This window comes from Vanrija albida, assembly GCF_041260175.1.
Source record: "Vanrija albida strain AlHP1 chromosome Unknown contig_6, whole genome shotgun sequence".
NCBI classification, from domain to species: Eukaryota; Fungi; Basidiomycota; class Tremellomycetes; order Trichosporonales; family Trichosporonaceae; genus Vanrija; species Vanrija albida.
In genome coordinates this window covers 1,381,980-1,405,513 of record NW_027191425.1, presented here as the reverse complement: position 1 = coordinate 1,405,513, position 23,534 = coordinate 1,381,980, and the positions used below count along the sequence as shown (strand labels likewise).

Below are 23,534 nucleotides of genomic sequence, written 5' to 3'. Positions count from 1 at the left end.
GCCCCAACCCCTTCTGCCATGGACTCGCTGCACGACCTCGCGCCCCGCGTCAAGATGGCCTCGCACTCGACGATCCAGTGGATCGACTCGCTCCCCCTCCCCGTCATCTTCCTCCTCTTCCTCGCGCGCTTCACACTGTTCCAGTACCCGCTGCCGCCTGCCGCCCCCCTGCTCCCAACACACAAGGAGGCGCTGCTCGTCGAGGTGCCGTCGCCAGAACCAGGCAGCTACGCCTACGTCGACCCGCTGAGCCGGCAGCTCATTGTGAGCCAGACGCCGCTGCAGCCGAGCTCGCCGCCGCGCCGGCCGCGCCGGCCGTCAAAGCTCGCGCTCCGCGCCTACCGCTCGCCCCTGTGCCCGCTCGACGAGCTGCACGAGGTCGAGTTTGAGCCGTGCGTGCATGATGTCGAGTGTGCATAGTGTGGGGTTTGGTCGGTGGCCGAGGCGTGCCCGGGTGGGCACTCTCGCCCGGATTGGGTTCGGTCGGGTAGATAGCCACCCGTTGTTCGAGCCGGCCTCTAGCACATTTCATTTCGGTACGGCATGCGGCGCGCCAAGCACACGGCAGCGCGACGACAGCGACAGCACACACCAAGCATTGTGGTCACCACAGATATTCCAGTACGAGAGCATAAGCGGGGCCGGGCGAGGACGATCAAGAAGGACAATAGTCGGCATAGCCGGTGTGTAAAATGGGACATTAGGATGTACATGGACTATGCGATGTATTGTATGCAGCGAGCCCGAGCCGAGCCGCGAAGCGGCGAGGCGAGGTGCGAGGTGCGAGTGCGGCGGCGGGTCGGTGAGGAGTGGCTCGTTGCGGCATACGAGTGGGACTCGCAGCCGGGGCAGTGGCAGTGGTGCAATGTGTGTGCAGGCGAGCATCGTCGACAGCGCGGGGCGAGTCAGAGCCACCGGGGATGGGCAGCGGCTACACAACCTTGGCCGCCAGCGCGGCGACCTCCGCCTCCAAAGCGTCGAGCAACGCGTCCTCGCGCAGCCCTCCCAGCCGCGACGCCTGCCCGCCCAACCCCCCCATGGCCGCCTCGAGCCCCTCCATGTCCCGGGCGTCACTCACGTCGAGCACGTCCTCGCCGTGCTCGTCGCGCTCGTGCGCTATCCGCTCAGCGTCGGGGGGGAGGACGTCGTCGCGGCGCACGGAGGCGAGGGTGGCCGCGAGCGCGCGGAGCGCGGCGACGACCTCGTCAGCCGCCTGCTCCGGCGCCGCGGGCCCAGGCGACGCGCTCCGCCGCACCCCGCGCCCCGAGGCCGTGCGTGCGCCAGACTCCGAGGCCGCGGCCAGCAGCGCATTCACGCGCCCGCGCAGCGCGCCGAGCCGCCGCGCAGCCGGCACGCTGGCGGCAAAGCTGGCGTCGAAGCCCTCCTGCAGGGTGGCGAGCTTGCCGTCGGTAATGCCCTCGCGGTAGCCCGCCTACATTCTGTCAGCGCGCCCTCGCGCTCGCGCGGCGACCCACGTCGGTGTACTTTTGCTCGAGGCGCGCGTACTCGGTCGCGACGAGCGGGTCGGCCGCGCCGCCTACTGCGGGGGCGGGGGCGAAGTCGTCGTCCCAGTCGTCCATTGCGAGCGAGCGAGCGAGTCGGTATGGGCTGACTTGGGATCGTGATGCAAGCTCGCTGCTCTTCGTCGCTCGTCGAAATCTTGGAGCAGCGGCAGCTCGTCAGTCAGCAGACATTGCGGGTGGATGCCGTTACGTAAACACCCCGGTGGCAAACACGTGACCCACCACCAAAAGTTGCTGCTCGACCCAGCCTCATCAACAGCGCGCACGACTTGTTGCTACGCAACCACAATGCCCAAGGCCACCTCGCAGACATTCACGCGCAACCACGGCCTGTCGGCCGCGTCGCAGCGCCCGGCCAAGGGCGCGCTGGCTAGCGCGAGCTCGAGCAGCGCAGGCGACGCGGCGAGCGGCGCGCGCAACCACCTGTTCAACACGGAGCGGTTTGGGCAGCATATCCTGACGAACCCGCTGGTCGCGCAGGGGTGAGTCGTGGGACACGGCATTGTGCGGCGCCGTGGGACTGGAATTGGCCCTCGGCCGCCGCTCGCTCGCGCTGGCGCGCTCGCTGACGCGCTCGCCTTAGCATCGTCGACAAGGCCGAGCTCAAGCCCTCCGACGTCGTCCTCGAAATCGGCCCGGGAACAGGCAACCTCACGGTCCGCATCCTGCCCGCCGTGCGCAAGTGCATCGCCGTCGAGATGGACCCGCGCATGGCGGCAGAGGTGCAGAAGCGCGTCCTCGGCACGCCGATGCAGAAGAAGCTCGAGATTGTCCTCGGCGACTTTGCAAAGGCCGACCTGCCGTACTTTGACGTGTGTATTTCGAATACGCCGTACAGTGTGAGTGTAGTCGAGCCGGGCCCGCGCAGCGGGCACGGCGGGGGTGCGGCGACGACGGAGACGGCGTGCCCCCCATCCCACTCGCACGCGCTGACGCGCGCGCTCGCGCAGATCTCCTCCATCATCGTCTTCAAGCTCCTCTCGCAGCGCCCCGTCATCCGCTCCGCCGTCCTCATGTTCCAGCGCGAGTTCGCGCTCCGCCTCTGCGCCGCGCCCGGCAGCAAGATGTGGTGCCGCCTCGCGGCCAACGCGCAGATGTACGCCCGCGTCGACCACGTCATGAAGGTCGGCCGCGGCAACTTCCGCCCTCCCCCCCAGGTGGAGAGCTCGGTCGTCCGCATCCGCCCCATCGACCCGCCCCCGCCAGTCAAGTTTGAAGAGTTTGACGGCCTCAACCGCATCGTCTTCTCCCGCATGCACAAGACGCTCCGCGCGTGCTTCAAGGCCAAGGGCGTAAAGGAGATGGTCGAGAAGAACTACCGCACCTGGTGTGCCGAGAATGAGAGGGTACGTGCCACCCTCGGCGACGGCCCCAGTCACTGACTTCCCAGCTCATCGAGGACGACTTCGACGCATGGACCCTCATCGACGAAATCCTCACGGAAACCCTCGTCCCACCAAAGACGCTCGCCGAGGACGAGGTCTGCCCGTCATTTGGAGACTCGCGCGCAGCAGTCCTCTCTGGAAACGACCTCCTAGAACTCCTCAAGACGTTCAACGTCCGCGGCATCCACTTTGCCTAACCTGTTGTATAATCACACTCCGCGCCGCGCCTCCGCTCACTCCGCGGACATGTACACGTATGCATTCACATGCAGCTGGCCGCGCGCATGCCCGCTTGTCCGTGCCAAACGCCTATGCCATGCAACCTGCTCCTGCTCCCCGCCGAAATCACCGCCGATGCGATTGTAAAATGGTGGCAGCCGATGCCAAAGAAACGAAACGCACAGACGAGGTCGGGCATCAAGCTACCATGGCCTGGCAGCCATCCCCCTCCCCCCTCCCCGCGTGAACACAGCAAATGCGAGCAGACAGGGTGGTTGTTGTGTGTGTTGTGTTGTTTTGTTTTGTGCTTTTCCGGGCGTGTTCGATCAATGTAGTGAAATGGAAGAGGGCATCGCCCCCACGTTGTATGCGAGGGCAACCCCCCAGTTGTATGCGAGACAAGGTGTGGTTTGTGTGGTGTCGAGAGCGAAAACGAATTACAATAGATTGGATGGGTCGCGATGCTGATTCGTGTCGTGGTGTGCTTGCTGTGCGCGTGCGCCGCGTTGCGCCTCCTACTCGTGCCCCATCTTGGGCTTGTCCTCAAACACATCGTCTACCTCCTCGGCAATGCTTGTTGCCGTCGTCGTCGGTGTCAGCGTCTTGGCGTCGTCAGACGCAAGCGCGCTCGCGGCAGAGCTCATATTGGTGCTTGCCGAGCTCTTCATCAGAGCATTCTCAACGTCAAACTTGGGTTGCGGCGACGTCGGCATCAATAGGTCGAGGTCCTCGAGTCCAAGAGCCGACGCGTCCATCGATGCCGGGATCCCATGCGATACCTCGGCAGCGCCCTCGCCGGCCGACTTTTTGGGCGAGGGATTGTGCGAAGCGTTCGTCCCAAACTTGCTGGGCTTGGCGTCGGGCAGAACCCATCGCTTGGCCTCGCCGCCCGTCAGGCGGACCTTGTCGTCCTTGACCTCGAGCAGCGAGCTCATCGTCATTACTTCGGTGACCAGCGCCACGTCCGTGACCATCTGCTTGATGCGGTTGAACGACGCGATCATGGCAGTGTCGATCCAGCCCTCAGAGTCCATCTGACAGGTCAGCAGTGTTCCACACGCCGCTCCTCACCTGTTGCCTTAGGAAAAAGTCCATGGCCAGGTTCTGTACGCTAAAGTAGTACTCGATCTGATTGTCAGATTCGCCCTCACACACAGATCTCTCCAACTCACCTGGCCGAGGACATAGACCCGCAGGGGGTCGAGGCCGGGCACCTGGGTAACTGGCGCCGGAGGCGGGGCCGAGCGGGGGAACGACGCCGGCACACCCGCATAGTTGCCCTGGGCCGCGGCGTCAAACGACCCCGAGACCAGGTATTGCGCAGGCACTGGGAAGTAGCCATAGGGCACGGCGTAACCCTGGCGGTAGAGGTTGGCAAGCTCCATGTTGCCTTGCAGGGGCGAAAGCTCGCCGTAAAGGCGCGGTGTGGCCGGCACCGAACGGTAGCCCGCACGACCACGGCCGCCACCGTACGCACCGCCGCGTCCTTCGCGCTCACGCGTCTGTCTAGGAGGCCGTGGCAGGCTGGCGCTCGAGTTGGACGGGAAACCCGTTTGCGGCAGCGTACCCGTCGACGATGATCGCGCAGCCCGATCCTCAACCCCACCGGGCGAAAGGGGAACCGAAACCTGCGAAGGGGATCCACGCTTGGACTGCTGGCTCCCTGTCCGAGACATGGGCGTGCTGGCGTTGCCATTCACAGAAGCCAAGCCGTTCACTCCCTTGTCAGAACCAATCACTGAAGGGGCCACAACGTCTGGTCCAGCTCCGCCCAGACGCAACTCCGAGGCACCAAGGTGTCCAAACGGAGGTCGACGTGAATCCGCACCTTGAGAACTTGACCGTGTCAAGCGAACTTGGCTCTTGGCCGGGGCGTGTTCCGCACCACCCTTCTTGCCCTTTGCGTTCTTGCCCTCGTCGGCATCAGCCTTGGCCTTCTGCGCCTTGGCCTTGGCCTTGCGGTGGGTTTCGGCCACCTTATCGGCGGCTTCCTGAAGTTCGGCCGCGGGGATCGCCTTCCACTTTTGCTTCTCTGCGGCCGGTCAACACGTGGCCGGGATTCCAAAGTACTCACTTCCACCCGGAGCAGCCGAGCTAGGCGCCTCCTCGACCGAGACCTCACTGCCCTTCTTCTCGTGTTTTCCCTTGTTTCCCTCGGCAACCTTGACGGCCTCGGCAGCTTGAGACACATCAGGCCATAATGAAGCATCGGCAGCGGCGGCCGGCTCAGCCTTCTTCTTCGCCTTCTTGCTGCTGCCCGCCTTGGCGTCACCGTTCGCCTCGGTGGTGGCACCAGCACTTGAGCTCGCAGCCTGCGACGGCTGGGGTAAAGGCGCTGCTGCAACGTTTGATGACGCTGGGGCCGCAGCGGTAGGTGCGGGCGTGGCCGGCTGCACCTTCCTTCTCAAGTCCCAAGCGTTGGTTGCGGGAGGGGGAGCAGCTTGCCTCGGCACACTTGGTGCCGGTGCGGGCGTGGGGGCCGGCGCCGCGGTCGTCTCGCTCTTGGGACGAGCGCGCCAGTTGCCCTCCTCGTCGGCCTTGGACGACGCGGAAGCCGATGTACTTGGCTCGGCGGGCGTGGCCGACGATGACGACGCGGTGGTAGCTGTGGCAGAGCCAGCAGCGGGCGTGCCGTTGGCAATCGGCTTGGCGTTTGTTGCAGCAGCAGTGGGTGCCGACTCCACCGGAGCTGGCGGAGCAGGGGCAGCAGCGGCAACAGCTGCGGAAGCTGCGGCAGCACCCTTGCCACCCGTCGCAGCCCATGCAGACTTGGGTGGCGTGACAGCGGGACGGGTGGCTGCCTGTCCACCTTTGGACGACGATGCTGATGCTGCTGCTTCGTCCTTTTTGGGCGCGGGCTCGTCCTTTTGCGGACGGTCCACCTCAGCTGCCTTGTCCTTGGAGTCGGCAGCCTTGTCGTCTCTCTCGCGCCAGTTGCGCGAGTTGCTCGCGCGCTTCTCGTCCTGAGGTTGTTGGCGCTCAGGCTTGGTCCTGTTGCGACCTGTCCGAACAGTCTCCCATGGACCGTCCTCGGCGTCGGCGTCGGCTTTCGACTGAGCAGGGGCTGGGGAAGCCGGGCGAGCCGTCATTGTGCGGCTGTTGGCCTTCTTGGAAGAGTTGGCCGCAGCTGGTGTTGGGGTCGTCGACGAGGACGACGCTTTGCTGGCCCCGTTGGGCTGGTCCTTGATGCGGTCGGCGTACGACCCAAGGGCCTGGAAAACACTGGTAGATTTGGATTGACCGGACTGAGTCATGCTGTCGGCGCGAGGCTAGTCTGCTTGACGGAACGAGAAGGGACGGCGCGTCAGCGATCAGGTCTGAGCAGAAGGGGGAGGAGGGAGAAATTTTGATGATTCGCGCAGCGAGATGGCAATACACGGCAGGGATCGGCGCCTACTCTGTGAATCATCACAGGAGGGTCCGAGGGGGCCCAAGACGTTGAGTGATGGCGCTGACGGCCATACGAGTCGGGGCTTGGAGGGACGACTGGGTCCAGTCGCGCGTCACGCACATTGGCCGCTTGCAGGCGCGTACAAGCCTGGAACGGGTGGCAAAGGATGCGAGCCGCTGCGCAGACCGTATGCACGATAAATCGTAGCGATAATTGTGGATGACCCAAAGAGTCAAAGGGAGAGGGAGCAGAGTGCCCGGGTGGGTGCGAGAGCAAAGGGGAGGATAGTTTGACGTACTCGGTGGAGGCGAAACTGCTCGGTCGACCACTTTGTGGTGGTATGGGCCTCGAAGCGATGGGTGGGCGTCTCGACGCGTTCTTATAGCCAATTTGGCAATGTATGCACCGAAAGCACTGCAGAGCGATACAGTGTCAGCGGCGACGAGCGCCCGCGGGGGAGAGGCTCACCGAACAGGACGGGGGAGTTCGCCACCGCCTGCTTGCTACCGCGCGTCTCTAGCTTAAATGAGCGGCGGCGCGTGTCGACCAGTGCTGGCTGGGCTCTGGCGTTGTGGAGACTGTGGGATGTGTGTGGGGTATGCTTGTAGCAATGACGAGCTGTCTGACCGCTGCGTGGTCGAGTCGGTGACGGCGATGAAGCTGTTACGGATCCGACAGTGGGTTGTCTAGACCAGAGAGAGGAACGCTGAGCGAGCGAGTACCGGCGCGTCCAGTGGGGCCGTGCAGAGTCTGCGCGCGTTGCTGTTGGCCTGTGCTTGCGTTGGGTGTGCCGAGTGCGATGGGGCGGGGAGCAGGAACGTAGACGAGGGTGTTTAGAGATGTCTCGAGGCTGCGGGGAGAGATGAGGAGGCGAGGGGGAGGAAGGGGGGGGGAGAGGATGAGTGAGGGTGAGTGAGGAGGGGGTGGGTGGGTGACCAGGTTGACCGGCCAGGCCACTGACCCAGTCGTAAGGTCGCAAGGTCACAGCCAGCCAGCCGGCCGCCATTTGGCTGACCATTTGGCCACACTCTAAATAATAATATGGGGGTGTCGTTTAAACTCAATAAGAGGCATTACAAAAATTTGTAATGGTTACAACTATTAGGTCCCGAGATTAGTCGCGGAAGCTAATAGCGACTTGCGACGCGCGACAATGACGATTGACATTTTTGGTGGTGGCCAAGGTGTTGACAACTTGGTCAAAAGTCGAGACGACTACACTCATTCACCCACACACCCCGTCCCATACTCAGCATGCGTCAGCTCAAGCATCACGAGCAAAAGCTCCTCAAGAAGGTCGACTTCTTGAACGTAAGTGTGCAACTGGGCCAGCCGCGCTGCAGCGCCAGAGGGAATCTCGCTCACCCCGCCCCCAGTGGAAGCAGGATGCGTCCCTCCGCGAGATCAAGGTCATGCGCAAGTACCACATCCAGGACCGTGAAGACTACCACAAGTAAGTGTGATCGGAGCACGCTCGAGTCGATCTAACAGCCCCCAGGTACAACAAGATCTGTGGCAACCTCCGCTCGCTCATCCACCGCGTGTCGCTGCTCCCGGCCGAGGACCCGTTCCGGCAACAGCGCGAGGCCGAGATGCTGAACAAGCTGTACGACCTGGGTATTCTTGGTGGGTTGGGTGTGGCTGGCGGGGCTGGGCAGTGCTGACCGTGTGTAGACGTCGGCTCCAAGCCATCAGACATTGAGAACAAGGTGACCGTGTCGTCGATTGCGCGCCGCCGCCTGGCTGTCGTGGTCACGCGGCTCAAGATGGCCGAGACGGTGTCTGATGTGAGTGGGCGTGGGGGCTACTCGATTTGCGGGAGGCGGCAGTGCTGACGCCGCGCCCAGGCCGTGACGACCATCGAACAAGGCCACATCCGCGTCGGCCCGTCGCCAGTGAGCGACCCGGCCATGCTCATCACGCGGCACATGGAGGACTTTGTGACGTGGGTCGACACGAGCGCGCGCAAGCGCACGATTATGAAGTACAACGATGAGGTGGGTGGGGTGGGTGGGGTGGTGCTGACATTCAGCTCGACGACTTTGACTTGCTGTAGGCGGGGAGCGGGCGCGGCGGACGGGGTGGAGCGGGCAGGCGCAGGGCAGGGCCGGCACTGGGCGTGTGCCGCCGTTTCCATAGACATTGTATCAGTAGTCATTGCATGGGGTGTATGGTTGCGGCGGGGTGTGTGGGGGGGGTGGGTGCAGTCGACGGCTTGTGGTCGGCAGACCCACCGGCCGACCTGCCACCAAGCTCGGTCTCGCCCGGCCACTTCGGCCCGCTAACTGATGACGCAGCAGCCACCGTTCCCCATCCACCACACATCACACAACCACCCCACCCAAGTCACTCGTTACCATGGCCTCCATAGTGGACCGCCTGGGCGCGCTAACCGCGCCGCTCGCCCTCTCGCTCGAGGCGCCGCTCGCCGCCGTGCCGGCCGTGCAGGCGCTCGTGCGGCACCTGCAGACGACGCACGTCTACCCCGTCTACGTGCCGTTTGCGCGCTTCGGCGCGCTGCATGCGGTGCGGGTGTCGATCGCGTGGGCTACCATGACGAGGACGAGGGGCGAGGAGGTGGGCGTGCTCGCTGACCTGTTGGGGTTTCTTGTCGTGGCGTGTGAGTGGCTCCGCGCTCTCTCCGCGCTCCCTTCTCCCCGCCCGCTCGCTCGCTGACGCCCGCTCGCTCACTCCAGGGGGAGGCGGCACGATCAACGCCCTCATCGCCTCACAGCCCCCCTTCTGGCTCCTCTCCCCCGCCCCCTGGGGCCTCTACCTCGCCTTCTTCGCAGCCCTCGTCCCGACCGGCCTCGCCGCCTTCGTCGTGTCTACAGCCCCCGCGCTCCCCCTCGCGCTCTTCACGGCCTTGCTCGACGGCCTGCTCCGCGGCGTGGCCATCACCCTCGTGCCCGCGCTGACGGCCGGCTTCGTGCCCCCCTCCTCCGCGGGGGGCTGGTTCGCGCCCGTCCTCCTCTCGGCCGTGGCGACGTGCGGCGGCGGCTGGGTCGTCCAAGCGTTCGGGCTGCACCGCGCGCGCTGGGCGCTCGGCAGGCCGGCCGTGCTCGACGGCGGGCTGCTCAACACGCTCGACGTGTGGGGCGCGGGGCTGACCGCGGCCTTGTACATGGCGCTCACCGGGCCGTATGCCGCGCTGCAGCCGCTGCGGGGCGTACTGGCCGCCAGCTTGCCCGCCGAGCTCAGGGGGGAGAAGAGCGCGGGGTACGACGGGCTGGTGTCGCCCGACGTCGCCCGCGCCATCGCCGTCGTGTTCCTCACCGCGCTGTTCATCGCCCGCGCCCTCACTGCCGCCGCCGTGTCGTGGCGCAACTCGCTCGCGAGCACGGCTGGTGCAGAGCTCAAGCGGGACATTGACGAGCCCGCTGATGCTGAGAAGCCGTCGGCCGTGCTCAAGGCCGGCGCCGAGCCCGAGCTCGCCGTGACCGCGCCAAAGCAGCGCAAGCGCAAGCACAAGAAGGCCAAGAGCCCGACGCCGTAGCCTACCCTAGAACTATACCTATGCTACGATACCACCTATGCTACGATGCCTACTTGCCCGCGAGCGCGCGCGCCTCAAGCCCCTGCCACCAGGCGACGGCCGCGTCGTACGCGCCCGCCCCCGGGCCCGGCAGCGCGACGTTGGCCACGCCCTCGCCGTCTGGCGCGTCAGCCGCGGCCAGCGCCGCGGGAGGCAGGTCGGTGCGCCGTGCGCGCCTTATCTCGGCGATGAGCTCGTCGAAGCCGACGCTCGCGCGCGCCTCGTCCCCAGCCTCGCGCGCCACATGCCGCTCCCACCCCCAGCGCGCCTTGTACCCCACGCCCACTGAGCACGCGTTCCACCCGGCCTCGCGCCACGCGCCGCCGTCCCACTCGACCGCCTTGGACACGGGGCAGTGCAGCACGTCGGCGGCGACGGCGCAGATGGTGGCGTTGCGCCCCGCCCCGCCGGCGACGTACGCGCGCGATAGCGCCCCTCCTCCGAGGATGGCAGACGAGCGCGCGCGGTAGTTGAGCATCTGGGACTCGAGGATCGCGAGGGCTTCGGCGTCGCGCTCGGCGAAGGAGGGCACGAGCGCGGCCGTGGACGCGTCGGCACCCTCGTACTTGTGCACGCCGTGCGCTCCGGCCGGCTGGAGTTAGCCAAGAACGGGGAGGCGACGCACGATAATGTCGGGCAGGAGCCACCAGAACGCCGTGCGGCTCGGCACGTCGGCCGCAGACGCGGGCCGCAGCCGCTCGGCGGCCGCGTTGAACGCGTCCCACGACGCGCCGAAGTACTCGTCCCGCACGTGCTCGCGCGCGAGCGAGCCGTCTACCGTCAGCGCCGCAAGCCGGACCACGCACTCTTGTACACAAGCATGTTGAAGTATCGCAGCGGGCCGGGCTGGGCGCCCTCGACCGCCTCGCCGTCGGCCGACGGCGGCGCAATCTGCGCGGGATGGAAGAAGGCGTGGTACTCTGCATGCGGGGTATACTGCGCCGTCGAGACCATGACGACGTCCGACGTGCCGAGGGAGATGAGGGCCTCAGACTCGCGCACTGGGGTCGCGTCAGCGTTGTCGCTGCCACGCACTCACACACGAGCGAGAGGAAGGTCGCGGGGTTGTCGCCCGTGCCGGGGAGCACGACGCACTCTGGGCTGAAGCCGTACCGCTCGACGAACCAGCTCCCGATGTGCCCCACCACTCTCCCGCCGTCCGTCTCGACCTTGCCAAGCTTGGAGCGGAGCCCGTCCACATCACCCCCGCTGACCGCCGCGAGCGCGCGCTCGCTCCAACACCGCGCGCCCATGTCCCACAGGTTCATGCCGCACGCGTCGCTCTCGTCGATGCCCTTGACCTCGCCGTCGGCGCAGAGCAGTGTGGTCACCAGGCTCGATACGAGCGAGATGCGCGAGGTAGCAGCATACGCCGCCGGGGCCTCCTTGCGGAACTTGGCAATCTGCGCGCCCGAGAAGCGCGTGTGCGCCGCGCTGCCCGTGGCCTCGGCGAGTGGGCCGGCACCGCCCAGCGCAGCAGTGAGCTCGGCGCACTCGGCGCCCGTCGACGAGTCCTGCCAGTTGGGTATGATGTCGCGGGAGAAGGCGCCGGCGAGCTGGGGGGCCATGGGCGCGCCGGGGTCCAGGCCGCCCAAGAGGCGAGGGGCATCAGCCGACCAGTAGACGGTCGCGTGCTGCTGCCCCGCGGCGGAGACGGCGCGCACCGCGCCGACGTCCCACCCCGCCTTGGCGATACGCTCGAGGAGCAGGTCGAGCGCCTCGAGCGGCTGGAGGACGGGGCTGAAGACGCGCCCGCTCCCCTCTGGGCCGTGGAGCACGCCGCCGCGGGTCGAGTGGTGCGGCAGGTCGGCGTCGAAGCGCACCTCGAGCTCGGAGAGGACGCGGAGGTCGGCGTCGAGGAGGGAGGCTTTCAGCGCCTGCGTGGAGCAGTCGAGGCCGAGGAAGAGGGGCGGCATGGTGTGTTGGGGGAGAGAGGAAACAGGAGGAGAGAGACGCGAAGGGGGGACGAAGGGGGTCGGTGGAGGAGGCCGGCTCGGCACGGCGGGCCACGGGCCGCAAACTCGCCGAGAATGCCCCGCCGCCGGGCGTTCGGATGGGCGTGGGCCGAGCGGTCGGCACCCGGCGCGCCCGGCGCGAGCTTGGCAGGCGGCCGCGAGGGACGCAGCCTGCGTTGGACGCGACGGCAGGTCGGTGCGGAGTGCATGCTGGTCGACTCCCACCGATATGCAGCCACCACGTCTATGTTGCAAGAGAGAGGAGCGATCTGCCTGCGGCTGCATAGTTATGAGGCGAGGAGCGAGCCGCATCCCAACGCGCTTCTCTAGCGCGGGGCGGGTGGCTCAGTCGGTAGTTGAAAGCTACGACTGTTTCAACCAGGTCCGGGGTCATGATTGGGACGGCGGTTCGAGCCCGACTGTGACCTGACATCCAAGAGGGGATAAAAGTGAAGGCGATATTTATTTTGTTTTGGTGGGTCAAGCTGGGCTGGGCCGGTGTGAGCAACTGCCGGTGGCGTAATGTTGTCACGGCCAGTGTCACTCGGTCGTGCCCCCGCCGCACGGCGTCCACGCCTGCATCGCCGGCGTCGGCCGCCCCGCGAGACGGCAGCGCGACGCTGCAGTGGTGCAACGCCGAGAGTGCTACTACATCCCCGTCGAGTGTATCATCTCCAAGCCCATGCTCGCTCACGACACTGCGCGATCCGCCAACGCCGCCCACCCCAGCGTCACTCAACAGCCCACTCATCAGCACACTGCATACTCTATCATATCGCTTCTAATATATCGTACAGCTCTACACCGCCTGCACTCTACGCGGGCACGACCCACGCGGTCGTGTCCTGGGGCAGCTTGCCGTCAACAAGGTCGCCCGAGGTGACAACGACCTTGCCCTCGGGGAGGGCGACGGGCTCCTTGCCAAAGTTGGTGATGCTCTGCCAGCCGCCGGGGCGCTCAAAGTGGATGACCTCGGGGGCGTTGCTCTTCCAGACGAGCTCCTCGGCGCCCTGGAGCTCACGGCGCAGGTTGATGGCCTTGCGGTAGAAGTTGAGCGTCGACTTGGGGTCCTTGTCCTCGACGTCGACGGCGTACTTCTTGTACACCTCGGGCTGCTTGAGGTGGGGCGCGGAGCCGGCACCAAAGCCCATGTTGACGGCCTCGGCCTCCCACGGCAGGCAGATGCGGCAGCCGTCGCGGCCGACGTCCTTTCCGGGCGAGCGGAAGAAGGTCGGGTCCTGGCGCTCGGCGTCGGGGATGTCGACGGCCTCGGGCAGGCCGAGCTCTTCGCCCTGGTAGATGTACGTGCTGCCGGGGAGGGCGAGGATGAGCTGGGTGGCGGCGTTGGCGCGGCGCAGGCCGAGCTCGACGTCGACCTTGGGGTCCTGGCCGCGAGCGAGGAGGTACTTGCGCGTCGCCTCGCGGTAACCGTCCGGCTTGATGTCGAGGGCGTGGCGGGTGGCGTGGCGAACGACGTCGTGGTTGGAGAAAACCCAGGTGGTCGACGAGCCGGAGGCCGTGGCGTGCTCGAGCGACACGTCAATGATCTTCTTGAACGCGGCCGGGTCGTAGTCGGACATGAGCATGTCGAACGAGAAGGCCTGGCCGAGACCGTCCTTGGCAGCGTACAGGTGCTTGCGGCTGGGGGCGACCCAGGCCTCGGCGACGGCAGTAAGAGGCGGGTTGTACTCGTTGAACACCTTGCGCCACTCGCGGTAGACGTCAAAGACCGAGTTGCGGTCGAGGAAGGGGTGCGTGTCCTCGGGGAGGGTGCCCTCGACCATGGCCTCGGAGCGGCGGGTGATCTCCTTCCAGTCGGGGAGGTCGCCCGAGAGGTCCTTGGTGCAGGCGTTGGCGACGTCGATGCGGAAGCCGGCGACGCCGTGGTCACCCCAGAAGCGGAGCGTCTTCAAAAAGTCCTCGCGCACCTCGGGGTGGTCCCAGTTGAAGTCGGGCTGCGACGTGTCAAACAGGTGGAGGTACCACTGGCCGTCGCCGACGGGGTCCCAGGCCGAGCCGCCAAAGAAGGTCTCCCAGTCGGTGGGCGGCTGGTCCTTGTTGGGGCCGAGGCCGTCGCGGAAGATGTAGCGCTCGCGCTCGGGCGAACCCTTGCCGGCCTTGAGCGCGGCCTGGAACCAGACGTGGTCGTCGGACGAGTGGTTGGGCACAATGTCGACAATGATCTTGATGCCGGCCTCCTTGGCGGCGGCGGTCATCGTGTCAAACTGGGCAATGGTGCCGATGCGGGGGTCGACATCGCGGTAGTCGGCGACGTCGTAGCCGCCGTCCTTGAGCGCCGAGGGGTAGAAGGGCGAGAGCCAGATGGCGTCGACGCCCAGCTGCTTGAGGTAGGGGAGCTTCTCGGTGATGCCGACGAGGTCTCCGATGCCGTCGCCGTTGGCGTCGGCGAACGAGCGCGGGTAGATCTGGTAGACGAGCGCCTGGCGCCACCAGTTGGGGTCGACTGGGGGAGGGGTCAGTATGTGGATTGGGGGTACATCTCGCCCGTGGCGCACGCAACACTCACTGCCGATGGGGGTGATGTCGATGGTCATGATGGAGGGGAAGGGGGTGCTGGGGGAAGAAGAGCTAGCCCCACCCACCACGCGTTATAAGCGAAAGCAGGCCACTCCGCTCGCGGCATCGGTGGCCGGTCCGAGAAGGGGGGGATACACATCCCTCCCCACTCGGGGCCTACCGAAAAGGCTCAGGGCATGTGGAGCCGATACTTGGCACGCGGCTCTCCTTCTCGTCGTGCGCGCGTCCAGCTGGTCGCGCTGCTCCCCTCACACCCCGCAGCACATGCGTAAACGTGCGGGGAAAACCAAATGGGGAGGGGGAGGGGGGAGGAGAGGACGGAGAGACGCCGGGGAGCCGAGGATGGCGCGGGCGCCGAAGTTGGGCCGAGGCGTCGGCGAGGCCGAAGCCGATGGAATGGGCGGCGTTGCGCGAGTGGAGGGGTGTGGAGGACGTGGAGGCGTGGAGGGGGCCGCGGCGGGTCCGAGGACGGAGCGGCGTGCAAGGTCGAAGATGGAGGTGAGGTGAGGTGAGGCGAGGCTGGCGGCCCGACGTGTCGCCGGATCCGTCACGAGGCTGTCAGCTCAGCAACCCCGCGCCAATGGCGTCGACGGTGAGCTCGCCATGCGCGCTGCTCTGCCTGCCCATTGCGCCGAGACACCCCCGTCACCTATTCACCGAGCATTCGCCGACGGCGACTGCGATGGCGAGGACCGGTGAGTTGCCGAGGTGTCGGCAGGGCGGGGCCGAGCGCCGACCCAACAAGCCACTGACGCGGGGAAAGCCGCCACTACCCTCATCACTCGCTGCATCTATGAACCTTTAGTATGTACAGTACGTTGTCGTGTATTTCGTCGAATGTCGTAAGAATCCCCCGGCGCAAGACAGCTAGACATCCCCCCGCTCGGGCTTGCACACGGCGCCGGGGGGCTGCGCGGCGCGCCAGCGCGCGAGGCGGCGGTACGAGCGCTGCGTGTGAGCGCGGCCAGCGGCTACTACTCACCAGCACGAAGAAGGCGACGACGGCCGGCGGGCCAGCGACGCCGAGCACAATGCCCATAGCATACAGCGCCTGCGCGTTCTGCTCCGCGACGAGCGCGGCGGCGGTGGCCTGCGCCGCGGCCGGGCGCGCGAAGAGCAGCGCGGCGACGGTGACCACCTTGGCGTGGCGCGAAGCGGCCGGCGCTGCCGGCGGCACACTGCTGCTGCTCCGCGGCGAGGCCGCCTCGTACTTTGGCAGCGGCTCCTCTGCGTACGCTGGCAGCTCGGCCCCGCGCCCGCCGCCGACCTCGCGCGCGACGGCGCGGTGCAGCCACACTGCGAAGGGGGCGCCGAGGAGCACGCAGAGGGCGAGTACGGCGGCCGTGGCGGCGATGAAGGCGGTGCGCAGGGCGGCCGTGTGGGCGCGGGCGGCGGCGAGCGCGGCGGCGTCGGCATCGGGGCCAGCAGCGGGCGGCGGTATTCCGCTTGGCTGGTGGTACGGCGCCGCGCTGCTGTCAGGAGGCGGACCGGCACCGACCTACCTCGGCGTTGTGGCGGTCTGCACACTCGCGCTCGCGGCGGCGGTGAGCACGGCGAGGAGCAGTCCGGCGAGTCGCATGGTGCGGTGGCGGGCCACCCATGCCACCGGTAGCAGCTTTATACAGCGTCGACGAGGCCGCTCCGCTCCGCGCCGAGCCGCCTGACCCGCCTGCCTCTTGGAGACAAAGTCAGGCGCTTGTCTAGCGCCGTTGCGCTGCGATCGCAGAGCAGCCGCATGACTCGCGGAACGAGATCGCTCCGGCGCGCAACATTCCTAAGCGACAGTGCACTCTATTGTCATGGGCTATCAGGTGCCTGCATTGATATCCGTCATGCGGAATGTGGTGCGGGGGGGTGCGGCGTGCGCGTGCTGCGTGCTCTGCGCCGCATCATTGGTTGCGGATCGTGCATGCTGAAGCGAGTGGCAGCGGCAGCCACTGCTCGTCACGCACGCCGGAGCAATGTGTCATCCAGAGCTTCGGTGCCTCTGTGCCTCAAGTCGACCTCTCCATCGGAGACGAGGATTTATGCCTCGCCTGGCGCGCTCGCTTGCATCAAACTTTCCACAACGCTGGGTCAGCGCCGGCACCACCGCACCGCCCCAGACGTCATTCAGCGTCCAGCGTCCAGATAACACGCGACAAGCGTTTGCCGGAACTTGGGGCCAATGGGCGGGGGGGTCTGATGGCCAGCGATCGACGAGGAACGGGGGTGGGGGAGGTGACGAGGTAGCGAGGGGACAAAGGTGCTCGCGAGCTTGTCCATCGCACACACCCGCCCGGATCTGGCGCTGTGCCATCATGTTCCGACGGCCGTCCAGCCCGAGCCACGGTGCGCCGCCGCCGCCGCGACGTTGCCAATGACACTTGGATACGCGGAGAGTGACTGGCGCGGCGAGCCGCCCACGATCACCAACCCCGCAGCCGAGTGGAGGACTGACGCGCCCACCCACGCTGCAAGCGCTCATCACGCCCCGCAGACGACCCCAAGGTCCATCTCGCAGTAATACAACACCCCATCTAGCGATCAATCCGTCTCCGTCTCCACGCCCCCGCCTACACCTGGCGCACGACCGGGTCCTCCAGCCCGTGGCCGACCGGCGCCGGGGCGTTGGCCTCGGCGAACAGCGCCTGGACCTTGCGCCAGCGCCTGAGCTTGCGGCAAGATATCTGGGGGGTCAGCGGGCCGTTGCCGAGACCCAGTCGGCCACTCACGAAGAAGCACAGCGCAACGAGCAGCCACGGGATGACGATGCCGAGCGCGAGCCCGATGGCGGCGCTCGTGTGTTTCCTGTTGGCGGCCTCCACGAGCCCCGGGTTCTGCGGCGACCAGAGGTAGTAAATCGGCCTGGTGGACGTCGTCGTCGCGTCCGGGACGTGCATCGTCGTGAGCACGCCCCCCGTGGACCAGGTGTAGGCGCCATAGGTCGCGGTTTCGACCATGCGCGACGACGTGAGCACCGTCGTCGTGACCCAGGCGCGGGCCTCGGGCGCGACCGGCGCCGCGCGCGCGCCGGGCACCTGCGAGATGGAGAAGCCGAGCGCGGCAGCCGTCGCGCCCGTGACCAGGAGCCCCTGCCGCTCCGACGCGGTGCCGTACTGTGGCGGGCTGGACGCCTGCATCGGCGGGGTGTATGCCGGCGCGGGGTCCCTCTCTGCTGCTGCCTCACGCGCGTGCTCGCGCGCGATGGCGATGCGCTCCTCCTCCTCCTGGGCGCGCTGGTCCAGCTCAATCGTGTCCCAGCACCGCTCCTCCTCGTTCCAGACGCGGCGCGTCACGATGCCCTTCATCTCGCGGCGGACCGTGGTGAAGTGGTACCACAGCCACAGGGGAAAGCCGATGAGCGCGGCCAGCATGACCGAGGTGACCGTGACCGCGATCATGGCGGCGTACAGCTCGTCGGCGCGGTCGCGGGCGCGCTCGAGGTCCATGTTGGTGACGGCGCCGGGCGTGGGGTCCAGCGTGGCCGTCACGAACTGGGTCCAGGTGAAGCTCTCGGTCGGGTCGGGCAGGAAGGCCTCGGTCGTGAAGCGGCCCGTGCTCGTCACGACCTCGCCGTCGGCGTACGTGATCGTCGTCGTCTTCGTGTCCCACACCGACGTGTAGAACCCGTGCCGCCGAGTGGTACTCGTGGGCCCCGCCGCGGGCGTGGTGCGCGTGTTGTAGACGGTCTTGTCGATCGTCGTCGCAAAGTTGTTGGTCCGCGTCACGCCCGGCAGGTTGATGGTCGTGTCGGCCGTGCCGGTCGGGCCGCCGTCGGGGACAGTGACGGTGAGCTGGGGCAGCGCGGCCGCGGCCGCAGCGAGGGCGAGGGCGATAAGCGCGGCGTGTATCCGCATGGTTGTTGGTGCTTGACGTCAGTCGTGTGAGTGGTGTCGGTCGCTGGATAAAGTCGGTGGTCGCCAGTGCATCTCGCTCGCGCTATGTACTCTGCGTGCTCCGACGCGACCGGGGTATGCGCGGGCATGCGCGGCGGCTGGCGACGGCGAGCGTGCTGCACTGGCCTGCTGGACGGGACGAGCGAGGTGGGGAGAAACAACAAACGTGCTCGAGGAAAATGCCAAGCCAGCCGTCTAAATCGGCAGCCGCGGCAGCCAAGCGGCGCTGGTCTATTTCCCGCTAGGCGGCGGCGACGCCACCGACCGACTGCACTGCTGCACTGCTGCACTGCATGGCGTCGGTGGAGTCGACTCGCGTGCGGCGACCTCGGAGAGCGCGGCCGCGGCGCGGCGTCGACGCCGAGGCGGCGACATGCGTATGCTGCGTGGAGTGGCTCGTACGTGCATGCGAGAGACTGGCTGGCGTCGGTGTGGCGGCGCCAGTGGCACGGTAGTCACCCACGCATGGCCCCACCTCGCAGTGATACAGCCCATACATCGACACAACCCATACAGCGACACAGTCCATACCGCAATACAGTGCCCGCCTACGCCTACGCCCTGTACCCCGCCGCCATCTCGGGCCCGGCATCCTCCGCGTCCTCGTCGAGCTCGTCCTGCTCCTTCCTCCACCGCGTAATCTTGCGCCACGTAAACTGCCGTCAGCAGCGCCAGCGGCACGACTCACATAGAAGAGGAGCAGCACCGCGATCCACGGCAGCGCCAGCCCGAGCGCGATGCCCACCGCCGCGCCCGTGTGCTTGCTGTTCGCAGCGGCCAGGTTGTTGTTGTTGGCGTAGTTCCAGTCCGTGACGATGTACGTGCTCGTCGCCGTCGCGTCGGGCACCCGCGTGCTCGTCGTCACGTACACCGACGTGAGGTTGTAGTCCGGGCGCCCCCGGAAGTCGGTGTAGTGGATCTTGGAGACGGTCGACGTCGCGAACGTGACCCACGCGCGGGGGGCGTTGCCGGCGGCCGTCGGCGCGACGTCGGCGTCGGCGTCGGCGTCGGCGTCGGCGAGCGGCGCCGCGCGCGCACCAGGTACGTGCGAGGCGGCGACGACAGCTGCGGCTGCCGCCGCGCCCGCGACCACGGGCCCGGGTGCCCCCTGCCCGTTGGGCGCCGGCGCGGGGTTCGTGTCCGAGTACGCTGCGGCCTGGGGGGGAGGCGGCGCATACGCGTCCGTGTACGCCGCTGCCTCGGGAGTCGGGGCGCGCTCTGGCGTCGGCGCGCGCACCGGGGCCAGCGCGATGCTCTCGGCGGCGGCGGCGGCGGCGCCGGCGACCGCCCGCTTCTTGCGCCGCGGGGGCCTGGGGGCGACGTACCACTCGTCCTTCTCGGTGTCGAACATGCGCGTGATGCCCTTCATCTCGTCGCTCACGTTGCGGCGGTACACGGCCCAGCCGAAGAGCGCGGCGAGCGCCAGCCCGATCGAGGTGCAGACCACGATGATCATGGCCTTGTAGAGCGTGTTCGCGCGCGCCTCGGCCGCGTGCAGCTCGGCGTTGGAGACCACCTCGGGCGGGACGCTGGGCCGGAGGGTGACGACGGCGGTCGTCGTCCAGCTCGCCGTGGCGGGCGGGAGCGTCACATACTCGTACGTCTGGTACGTGAACGTCGTCCACACGCCGAACGAGTTCTGGAACGTCGTCGTCCACCGGTCGTAGGTTGTCGTGAACCGGGCGTTGTCGGTGGCCGTCGGCGTGGTGGACGGGGTCGCGGTGAACGGCGTCGTGGGGGTCGCGTCCAACTGGGGCAGGGCGAGGGCGGCAGCCGCCGTCGTCAAGGCGATAAGCAGCATCCGCAGCATTGCGTCAGTCGTGTGAGCGGACGCCGGGTGAGTGAGGTACGGTGCGCGAGGTGGTCTGCATCGCAACGCTATATACATCGCGTGCTCCGACGCGAGCGGACAGCACACACAGCCCCGCGCGCGGCGTGCATGCCGTGCGGGTGCTCGGCGCAGCGCTAGCCAGCGGCGGCGCGGCGAGTCGCGGCGTCGAAACCACAAACGTGCTCGGGGCGAATGCCAAGCCCACGCACTCGGCAGCCTCGGCAGATAAGCGCGTGTCGACATTCGGTCTATATCCCGCTCGCTCCGACGTGCGCGGTCGGCGCTGCACTGCGTCGTCGACGCTGGCGTCGTGCGGCGATGTACGCAGCGTGAGTGGCTGATGTGTATGCGTGGTCCATGGCACTGCCGTGTGCCACCGTGTGGCAGTGGAGTGGCACCAACAGCAGTCACCCCCCCCCCCCCCGGGGCCAGCCCCGCCAGCCCCACCCCGCAGCAGTAATACAGTGCATAGCGACCCAGTCTCCCGCAGCGATACAGTGCCCGTCCCCGCCCTAGCGATACGTTTCCACCTTGGCCTCAGCCGTTCGCTTCTGCCCGATCGGCGTGCCGGGGTACACGGCGTGGTCGTAGTAGTGTGGCCCGGTCTTCCGCCAGCGCCGGATCTTGCGCAGCGTAAACTGCGCGTCAGCGTAGCAGGCGGCGCGACTTACAAAGTAGAGCAACCCAACACAAGTCCACGGCAACACGATGCCCAGCACGATCCCGACGATAGCCTGCGCCTCGCGGCTGCGCGCGCTGGCCATGTACTCGCCGTTCCAGTCGTTCCAGTGGGGCCGCGCCGTCGTGAGCGACACCACCGTCGTGTCGGGCACGCGGGTCGTCGTCACCACCTCGAGCGTCGCGTACCGGTCCCACCAGGTGCTCGTGCTCCCGTCGACGTAGGACGTGGTGAGCAGAGTGACGGTGGCGATGGCGCGCGCGGCCGGCGCGCCCGGCGTCGCGGCGGCGGTGGGCGCGGGGGCCCCGCGCGCGCCGGGGACATGCGAGGCGGCGTACACCCCCGCCGCGGCGGCGCCGGCCAACGCGACGCCGGAGCCGGGCCGCGGGGGATAGTCGTAGCCGTCCCCGTCGTCCTTGGCGAGGGGCCGCTCCTCGCCCGGTATGATGCGGCGCAGCTGGAAGTCCTGGTACGTGTCGTCGACGCTGTCCCACACCGTCTTGATGCCCCGCATCTCGTTGTTCACCTTCCTCCGCAGCCCAAACCAGAAGATGACGAAGAGCGCGGCCGTGCCGAGCGACACGCCGAGCACAATGTTCATGGCCTTGTACAGCCTGTCGGCGCGGTCGATGGCCGCGGCGACGTCGCTGTCGAGGATGGCGCCGGGCGGCGGGGACGGGATCACGGTCGACGCCGCGGTCCAGGTCCAGGCCTCGGTCTCGCGCGGCAGCGGCACCTTGGTCGTGTAGTAGAACGTGTAGGTGGAGGCCAGGCGGCCCGATTCCTCAACGGTGCGGGTTTCAGTAGCCCACGACGAGGTGAAGGAGGCCTTTTCCGTGGACGAGGCGGGGGTCGAGGCCATGTTGCTTGAGCGCGGCGTGCTGGCCTCGAGCTGGGGTAACGCGGCGGCGCCAGCGGCCGCTGCGAGGGCGATGGGCAGTGTCCGCATCGTCAGTCGCGTGAGAGGTGGTGGCCGCTGCCGCGCTCCCGCATTCGCCCACTATATGCCCCGCCCGCCTGCCGCGGCTACCGGCCGGCACGGCGAGGCCGTCGACTTGCGCGCCACACAAACGTGCTCGGCTCGGTCGGAATGCCAAGTCGCGAGCACCCAGCCTCGGTGGGCAAGTCGCCTCGGTGTATTTCCTCGACGCGCGACGCCGCCACTGCGGTGCTCGGCGCTGCGTCGTCCATGGGACACGCATGCGGCGCGGCTGGTACGTACGAGTGGCCATGGCCACCAAGAGGCAGCGCCACGACGAGTGGAGCGTCGTCGCGGCGAGCCCGAGTTGACGTGCACGTGTAGAGAGAGGGGGCAGGCGTAGACCGTCGCATTGGGACGCCGCAGCGCTAGTCGGCGCGTCGGCGGCGGCGGCCTCGCGTGACCGTTGACCGCGCCGACTCAGCCGACAGCCTGGCCCCCCGCCACCCACCCGCCCCCCGCCACCCACCCACCACCGCATCCCCGCAAAACGTGCAGACTGACTACAGATACAGACCCCGCCTACCCCACGCCACGGCCTACTGCACGACCTCATTGACGCCCCAGTACTCGACCTTTGGCCTGGAAGCCAACGCGCGCTGCCTGCGGCGGTACGCGATCTGGCGAGTCAGCTGCGCCCGAGCCCCCAAGCGGCGGCGTCGCCGCCCCGAGCAGCCCGCGCCACTCACCAAGAACCAAACCCCCATCACGAGCAGCGGCACCACCCAGAGCCAGGGCGCCAGGATCTTGCAGTTGCGTATCGTGGCGCGGTTGTAGTCGTTGTCGGCGGCGTAGATCTTGTCATAGATGGTCGGGTAGGGCGCCCACGTCGTGCTCGTTATCGTGGTGACGAGGCCGAACTGCGGCGCGGCGCGCGCCGGCGCGGCGAGGAGGGGGAGGGCGGCGGCGGCCGCGCCGAGGGGGAGGGTGGCGGGGGCGGCGGCGGGGCTGGCGACCGGCGCAGGCCCCGCAGGGAGGAGGGGGACGGCAGCCGCCGGCGCCATCTCGACGTCCCCCTTCCCGCCTGGCGGGGCCATGCGCTCCGCCTCGAGCTGGATGCGCCGCGTCTCGCCATTGTACCGCACGATAAAGATGAGGAACCACGCGCCCCCGATGAGCCCGATGGCCGCGATGGGCACCGCCGCGGCCGCCTTCCACGCGCGCGCGGCGTTCGCGAGGGCGTCGTGCCGGCGCTTGGCGTCGCGCTCCTCCGCCCACTGCGGGCCTGATTCGGTGCGCGTGGCTGTTTGGACGAGGGTCGAGGTCGGGCCGAAGGGCGGGGCGGGGGTGGGGGACGTGGCGCCGGTGAGCTGGGGCGCGGCGGTCGCGAGCGCCACGAGGGCGAGGAGGGGGGCGAGGAGGGCGGGGCGCATTGTGTGCTGGTGGACGACGACGAGGACGGGCCTCACGCGACCCGCCGACTTATACACCCCGATAGCTCGCCGGACGCTACTCGCTACTCGCTCCCACCCGGCATGGAACGTGCTTGTGCCAAGACACCGCTTGCCACACGCCAGTGGGCGTCGAGCAGTGTCTCGGATTCATCATTGCAGTGCGTGATGGCTCCTTGCTCCACCAGTCGTCGTCGTCGCCTACGACACGCTTGGAGCGTGCGGCCCGG

General features: G+C 67.6%; 12 protein-coding genes across 12 annotated transcripts; 3 read left to right on the top strand and 9 right to left on the bottom strand.

The window, feature by feature from the left end:
- Positions 1 to 18: 18 nt before the first annotated feature.
- On the top strand, positions 19 to 420 carry Q8F55_007921 (uncharacterized protein; the record flags this gene model as incomplete). Its single annotated transcript, XM_069356333.1, has 1 exon — positions 19 to 420. The coding sequence occupies one exon, from the start codon at positions 19 to 21 to the stop codon at positions 418 to 420; it is 402 nt and encodes a 133-aa protein (XP_069206174.1).
- Positions 421 to 931: 511 nt separating this feature from the next.
- Q8F55_007920 (uncharacterized protein) lies at positions 932 to 1,580 on the bottom strand (the record flags this gene model as incomplete). The annotated part of the gene is made up of 2 exons (XM_069356332.1): positions 932 to 1,432; positions 1,476 to 1,580. 2 exons carry the CDS (start codon positions 1,578 to 1,580, stop codon positions 932 to 934), a joined length of 606 nt encoding a protein of 201 aa, XP_069206173.1.
- Positions 1,581 to 1,811: 231 nt separating this feature from the next.
- On the top strand, positions 1,812 to 3,105 carry DIM1 (Dimethyladenosine transferase; the record flags this gene model as incomplete). The annotated part of the gene is made up of 4 exons (XM_069356331.1): positions 1,812 to 2,005; positions 2,107 to 2,362; positions 2,474 to 2,869; positions 2,914 to 3,105. 4 exons carry the CDS (start codon positions 1,812 to 1,814, stop codon positions 3,103 to 3,105), a joined length of 1,038 nt encoding a protein of 345 aa, XP_069206172.1.
- Positions 3,106 to 3,642: 537 nt separating this feature from the next.
- Positions 3,643 to 6,381, bottom strand: Q8F55_007918 (uncharacterized protein; the record flags this gene model as incomplete). The annotated part of the gene is made up of 4 exons (XM_069356330.1): positions 3,643 to 4,161; positions 4,199 to 4,255; positions 4,300 to 5,159; positions 5,202 to 6,381. 4 exons carry the CDS (start codon positions 6,379 to 6,381, stop codon positions 3,643 to 3,645), a joined length of 2,616 nt encoding a protein of 871 aa, XP_069206171.1.
- Positions 6,382 to 7,772: 1,391 nt separating this feature from the next.
- On the top strand, positions 7,773 to 10,014 carry imp3 (U3 small nucleolar ribonucleoprotein imp3; the record flags this gene model as incomplete). The annotated part of the gene is made up of 7 exons (XM_069356329.1): positions 7,773 to 7,829; positions 7,895 to 7,971; positions 8,017 to 8,144; positions 8,193 to 8,305; positions 8,366 to 8,515; positions 8,865 to 9,138; positions 9,215 to 10,014. 7 exons carry the CDS (start codon positions 7,773 to 7,775, stop codon positions 10,012 to 10,014), a joined length of 1,599 nt encoding a protein of 532 aa, XP_069206170.1.
- A 49-nt stretch (positions 10,015 to 10,063) lies between these two features.
- Q8F55_007916 (uncharacterized protein) lies at positions 10,064 to 11,969 on the bottom strand (the record flags this gene model as incomplete). Its single annotated transcript, XM_069356328.1, has 4 exons — positions 10,064 to 10,645; positions 10,679 to 10,827; positions 10,860 to 11,054; positions 11,093 to 11,969. The coding sequence occupies 4 exons, from the start codon at positions 11,967 to 11,969 to the stop codon at positions 10,064 to 10,066; spliced, it is 1,803 nt and encodes a 600-aa protein (XP_069206169.1).
- Positions 11,970 to 12,823: 854 nt separating this feature from the next.
- MAL6 (alpha-glucosidase maltase) lies at positions 12,824 to 14,563 on the bottom strand (the record flags this gene model as incomplete). Its single annotated transcript, XM_069356327.1, has 2 exons — positions 12,824 to 14,472; positions 14,536 to 14,563. 2 exons carry the CDS (start codon positions 14,561 to 14,563, stop codon positions 12,824 to 12,826), a joined length of 1,677 nt encoding a protein of 558 aa, XP_069206168.1.
- An 850-nt stretch (positions 14,564 to 15,413) lies between these two features.
- Q8F55_007914 (uncharacterized protein) lies at positions 15,414 to 16,125 on the bottom strand (the record flags this gene model as incomplete). Its single annotated transcript, XM_069356326.1, has 3 exons — positions 15,414 to 15,455; positions 15,529 to 15,991; positions 16,049 to 16,125. The coding sequence occupies 3 exons, from the start codon at positions 16,123 to 16,125 to the stop codon at positions 15,414 to 15,416; spliced, it is 582 nt and encodes a 193-aa protein (XP_069206167.1).
- Positions 16,126 to 17,101: 976 nt separating this feature from the next.
- On the bottom strand, positions 17,102 to 18,385 carry Q8F55_007913 (uncharacterized protein; the record flags this gene model as incomplete). The annotated part of the gene is made up of 2 exons (XM_069356325.1): positions 17,102 to 17,215; positions 17,261 to 18,385. 2 exons carry the CDS (start codon positions 18,383 to 18,385, stop codon positions 17,102 to 17,104), a joined length of 1,239 nt encoding a protein of 412 aa, XP_069206166.1.
- A 593-nt stretch (positions 18,386 to 18,978) lies between these two features.
- Q8F55_007912 (uncharacterized protein) lies at positions 18,979 to 20,234 on the bottom strand (the record flags this gene model as incomplete). The annotated part of the gene is made up of 2 exons (XM_069356324.1): positions 18,979 to 19,080; positions 19,113 to 20,234. The coding sequence occupies 2 exons, from the start codon at positions 20,232 to 20,234 to the stop codon at positions 18,979 to 18,981; spliced, it is 1,224 nt and encodes a 407-aa protein (XP_069206165.1).
- Positions 20,235 to 20,767: 533 nt separating this feature from the next.
- Q8F55_007911 (uncharacterized protein) lies at positions 20,768 to 21,796 on the bottom strand (the record flags this gene model as incomplete). The annotated part of the gene is made up of 1 exon (XM_069356323.1): positions 20,768 to 21,796. The coding sequence occupies one exon, from the start codon at positions 21,794 to 21,796 to the stop codon at positions 20,768 to 20,770; it is 1,029 nt and encodes a 342-aa protein (XP_069206164.1).
- A 656-nt stretch (positions 21,797 to 22,452) lies between these two features.
- On the bottom strand, positions 22,453 to 23,286 carry Q8F55_007910 (uncharacterized protein; the record flags this gene model as incomplete). The annotated part of the gene is made up of 2 exons (XM_069356322.1): positions 22,453 to 22,533; positions 22,603 to 23,286. The coding sequence occupies 2 exons, from the start codon at positions 23,284 to 23,286 to the stop codon at positions 22,453 to 22,455; spliced, it is 765 nt and encodes a 254-aa protein (XP_069206163.1).
- Positions 23,287 to 23,534: the final 248 nt, after the last annotated feature.